This window comes from Monopterus albus, unplaced genomic scaffold (genome assembly GCF_001952655.1).
Source record: "Monopterus albus unplaced genomic scaffold, M_albus_1.0 scaffold45.1, whole genome shotgun sequence".
In the NCBI taxonomy this organism is placed as follows: domain Eukaryota; kingdom Metazoa; phylum Chordata; class Actinopteri; order Synbranchiformes; family Synbranchidae; genus Monopterus; species Monopterus albus.
In genome coordinates this window covers 2,796,603-2,801,929 of record NW_018127925.1, presented here as the reverse complement: position 1 = coordinate 2,801,929, position 5,327 = coordinate 2,796,603, and the positions used below count along the sequence as shown (strand labels likewise).

The window sequence follows — 5,327 nt, the reverse complement described above, 5'->3', positions numbered from 1 at the left end:
CTGAGCCCTCGTCAGAGTCCATAGCAACATCAGCAAACTCATTGGATATGTCCACGTCTACAGGCTCGTCACCATGCTCCAATCGGTGGGCTTTGGCTCTGTTGATCGCCTGAAAATGAAAGGGATAAGAGCACAGAGCACAACAACAGACAGAAAACTTCAGGTCTGTGTGTATTCATTACTCACTTCTCTGATGTCATTCTCTTCCTCAGTTGTGTTCTTTTTGGAGTCTCTGAATATCTTGACCTAAAAATACACAAACAACCACTTAAAAAAACATATACACATAAGCATTTTGTAACTTTGTTTTGTAAAGTGCTGTATAAATAAAGCTCATTGTTATTATTCTTACATCATTAACATTATCTGCTTCACTTCCCCAGCATGCCCCACCCCCTTACCTCTGTATCAATATCCTGTTCTGTAGCTACACCTCTGGCCTGGAGGTGGCGCTGCGTCTTCTCTAGCTGGTAAGTAATGAGCTCCTGGATGGCATCTTTCTCATCTTTGTCTACAAACTCCTGAATGGCCTTCCCCATGCCCTGCTCAGTCAGCAGGGACAGCTGCACTGTCTGTGGAGATATGCAGACACACTTTTCAAGAGAATACACAGTAGAAGGGGAAATGAAAATAACTGTTATGACACCCTCTATGTATGTGAATGTGCAATAAACCCATGTGTGTACAGTACCTTTTCTGCTGTCTCAAAGTACTGTTTAACAAGGTCTTCCACTCTCAGCCCCTCAGCTGCTGTGGTTTTTAGTATCTTGCTGTAGTCAACATTGACCTCATCTAAAAAGCACAAATGGACAATTATGTACATCAACCTATGGAGTATACTGTTGGTCCGTAGCTGCGTATTTATGCCGTGCCACACCTTTGATGTCCTCCTTTTGCTCACGGTGTCTGACAAAGTGAATGATGTCTTTTGGGTTGGCCACGCGGTCCACAAACCTCTGACTGAAGCGAGAAGTGTTAAACGTTTCAAAACCTCCACTATAATCCACCTGGGGAAGGCAACGAGGTTGATCAATTTCAAGGAAGTGGGAATATGAAGATGTGTGCAGGTTCATGTGTGTTCATTGTACCCTCAGGCGAATAAGAGGTTTCTCTGGGGTGAGTGGACAGCCGAGTCTTTCTCTTTCAGCCTCTTCTAACATCTCTGTGACCTACAGAAGGAAAGAAAGAAAAATATTTAAGGTGACGGATGAGGGGCGAGAAGAATAAGAGACAACTGAGCAGCAAGTATTAGACTGGCTCTGTATGTTTGATGGTGACTTCAGGATTTACCTTTGCGTAACACAAGTTCTCCACCTTCTTTGCGACCTGGGGTGTATCAGGTGAGAAGAGGTCTTCATAGTCACCCAGCACCACATCTTGGGTGAAGAACTGACGCACAGTCTTTAGGGGGATCTTTTGCAGGTTCATTTTACGACCCTTCACCTTGAGCAGCCCTATGTGCCTAGACACACACAAGTCAAATGGTTTGACTACTTTGTCACTTTAAAACACACTCAGAATATGGTGACTGTGTGTGTGTGTGTGTGTGTGTGTGTGTGTGTGTGGAGGGCTTGAATTTCAGTGCGGCATTGTGGGTACTGTTCATAATTACAGTGATTCCAGCAAATGTAGCTCTTACAATGAGGGTAATTCTTGCACACATTTACAGCAACGTTAAACAGTAGGTGTGCTTCAAAACCCGACCGGCACGGTGCCGTCTGTCCCAGATGGGCTGGTCTCCATTCATTTGAACTATGCTACTTAACAAGCTGCTTGTCGAGTGGCTATAACAACAACACTCGGCGTGCCTTCTCCCCCTCTGTACAAAGCTACACATCCCCTCTGCTGTTGCAGGATCTCTCACTGGCATATATGGTCAGGTTTTAATTATGTGAACATAAAACCATGTAAACATGGACCGCTGGTTAACGTAAATCTACATCAACCAAAGTGGAACCTGCCGATAAACACCGGAACCTGAAAGGACTAGCGCAAACAGCAGTGCCAGCAGAGACAACAAATTACTGCAATGGTTCAGAGCAGAGTGATGAAATGCACTTTCATGTAAGAACAGGACTAGGTAAAACCTGCAGTTAAGCTTACAGGTATAATCCCTCCCAAAGTGTATAATTCCCCCCTGTGTGAAGCATTTAAGGGGGGAATTCCTCCCCATTTTGAACAATGAATTTCAGGCCCTGGTATATGTGTATTTATTTGTACTTCTTGGTAGCCTCTCCAGGGGACAGGGAGGTGGCTACAGAGCTGCCAGGCTGTATCACGTAGAAGAGCTGTTGCTCATTTCTCGTTGGTGTTATCAAACACTCGTGCTCGTGACCCCACACCACCAAGTCAAGAAAGTCATCCAAGAACTGCTCAGGAATGTAGTTAGTGGGGCCATGCTTACTCCTAGAAGAAACACACACACAGAAAATGCATTACATAAACAAGATGCAGGGTGAAATTGAAAAAAATATAGCTGTTTAAATCCTGAAATGACAAACTTGCTTCATGAAGTACTGCAGTAAGACTTAACCAATCCCAGGGCGTGGAGAACATGTCAACCAGTTATTCACCCTGTTAAAAAACACCACCATAACTCCACTTGCAACATACATCTTCTGTTCTGGACCAAAAGCCAAATAGGTCATAATTTGTCCGTTTTCCCTGCTGTTCTGCATTTTATACCTGTTTTAATATAGCCAGGAAGCATTGATAACCAGTGCTGCAAACAGACCATGGGGTTTGTGAATGCTGCTCTGTGCACTTGTGCACATGTGCCAGCAGAGGGCGTTCTGCAGTCTGCTTGCGTGAACACCTTTTAAAGCTTGTTCCCTGTATGAACACTACCCTGTGCAGCCACAAAATCATAAGTGTGCATCTGTTTACTGGTTTTTACTGATAACTGGTGAAATGTGAGGAAATAAAGTTTCTTTTTAAAATCAACTTTATTCATGGACACTTTCTCTCCCATTTCTAATGATCATTGTGTCTCTAAGGGAAAGGAAAAATACAGTAATAAATACAAAGGATGCTTTTTTTCCCTCAGGTTTTCCCCAAGTTGACTGGCATAAACAGATGTACACACGGTTTGTCACCAAACATCTTGGTGATCATTTACACACCGGGGATTAAACAGCAGTCAGTGCCACAAACCTCAGGGTAATGAAATACAGACATACAGTATGACAGTCTGACATGCTTTCTATTCTGCACATTTAATTGCTTTGACACTGGTTATTATATGACTACAGCTGTGGACTATGCAGTGGTTTAGACATACAACAACATATTGTACACATACATGTACACACCTGTTCTGGTGAATGGTGAAAAGGTTAAACCATTCTTCTTGGTCTTCTCTGGGACGAAGCATGGTTACCTGGTTGTTGACAAACATCCTGTACAAGCGCTCATCTGGGATCGACCCTACACGCACACATAAAATTTTAACTGAAACAAGTCCTATTTTTATTAACTCTAAAAGAACACAGAGAAAGATTACACAAAACATAAACTTACCAAGACCATACAAAGCCAGTTTGGTGTTGCCTTTCTGCATGAGGATGGGACTAATCTCAATCCTCTCCACTGACTGTGAGTGGCCAAAGTGATTGACAAGGCCAGAAACACTTAGCAGATCCAGCGCACATAAACCTTCAGCCTTTGGGTCAAAAAGACATTGCACATAAACAAACAAATACACATGCCCACACAAATGCACATGGTTGCACATTAGTGTCTGGTACATTAATTTCACTTATACCGGAAGCCACTCACCCCAGTTGGGTCATCGTGGTTGCCATGAATGCTGAACACAGGAATAGAGATGTTCAGATTTTCATCCTGATAGTTAACCCAGGGGAACCTACAACACATTGACACATATATAACAACATTATTACAACGGTCACTCAACAAGAACAGCGTTAGTAAGAATGATCGCTCTGACAGAGAAACTGACTGAGTAGTGTTGAAGTTGACGGCCTGGTCGCTGAGGATGTTGAAGCGTATAGGTGAGTCTCCCATACAGTATTGTCTCAGCATAGTGATGCAGCTGTGGAGGCATTTACGTGACGGCTTGTTATCATGGAACAAATCTCCACCCAGCAGAATGAAATCTACCTGCAAGCAGACAAATAAGCATAAAGACAGCAAGGATCTTTGTGTCGTCCACTGAAGAACAAAGATGAATCTAATCCTCACTTTAAACAGGGTATACATGTATTTGATACACTGTTTTTCACATGTGGAGAATCACAATGAAAATAAGCCTTTGGGCTTTTTTGTGTCTTTATCCTCAGTGATTTCAACTTTCTAACAAGTGTATGTTGCATCAAATCAAGAAAAAAAAAACACATACACATGTACAGTATGAATTTTCTAACAAGTGTATGTTGCATCAAATAAAAAAAAAAATACACATACACATCTACAGTATGAACTTCTATGTACCTGATTTGTCTTGGCACATTTCAGGATCTCGTTTAGCGTGGTATAAGAGTCACTGCCACGGATGGCATCCTTCTCAAGGTAACCAAGGTGAACATCTGTAGCAATCAGGATTTTAAAGGTATCCTCCTCATCTCTAGAAAAACAGTACACAGAAACACTAGTCATTAGAAAGAAATACATCTCAGACGATATTATTCTGCAGGCACATATACCTGTGCATTAAAATATACTGTAAACTCCTGAGTATAAACAATATTCATAAGGAAATTAGAGAACATCTGCTAGTAACATCAACCACCCTTTCACAATAAATCTGGTAGGAATTTATAATAATAATTTAACAGACTCACAAGGTGTTGTCCGAGGACATTATGTAGAAAAATGAGGACTCCTGCTCCTGCAGAAAATAATGTTATTACATAAGATTACATAAGTGTTTTTCAAAAATTCAAAGATGCAACAAATGCAAATACATGTCAGGGTCAGTGAAAAATACTTTATGAAAAGTGACGTTAACAACCTTCTTTTATATACAGCCAGTGGTAACAACGCACTGCATTATAGTGTGTGATAGCTAACAGTTAACGTTAACTAAATAGTCGCTTAGCTTTCACTTATGCTAGGTGGTCGTCATACATCCAAAATAAAAACCTGTGTTTACGATGCGTTAACTGTTACAAACTGGCTCAGTCTAGCTGCAGTTAATATGCTTATATAACTTAGCTGTTTCTGTGTATGCTGTTAAGCTAACCTTATAACTTGGACAAATTGCTTTCCACCCACGTTCGATGAAAACTTGTCATAAAATTCCCGGCAACTCTTGCAACCCCTCTCCCCACCCCTCACAAATGGCTCAGCGTAATTGTAGTTCTATC

The 5,327-nt window shown here is 41.6% G+C and overlaps 1 protein-coding gene across 1 annotated transcript in view; it reads right to left on the bottom strand.

Moving 5' to 3' along the window:
- Positions 1-5,283, bottom strand: part of mre11a (MRE11 homolog A, double strand break repair nuclease) — a 9,312-nt gene extending 4,029 nt beyond the window's left edge. Inside the window, 16 exon segments of the mRNA XM_020600189.1 lie at position 1; positions 3-109; positions 187-246; positions 402-572; positions 692-792; positions 878-1,007; positions 1,089-1,169; positions 1,291-1,462; positions 2,221-2,406; positions 3,312-3,426; positions 3,520-3,661; positions 3,778-3,865; positions 3,962-4,122; positions 4,453-4,585; positions 4,803-4,849; positions 5,204-5,283. The exon segment at position 1 is cut by the window's left edge and continues 61 nt beyond it. Of these exon segments, the coding sequence (XP_020455845.1) occupies position 1; positions 3-109; positions 187-246; positions 402-572; positions 692-792; positions 878-1,007; positions 1,089-1,169; positions 1,291-1,462; positions 2,221-2,406; positions 3,312-3,426; positions 3,520-3,661; positions 3,778-3,865; positions 3,962-4,122; positions 4,453-4,585; positions 4,803-4,822 (1,668 nt within the window). The 5' untranslated portion in view covers positions 4,823-4,849; positions 5,204-5,283.
- Positions 5,284-5,327: the final 44 nt, after the last annotated feature.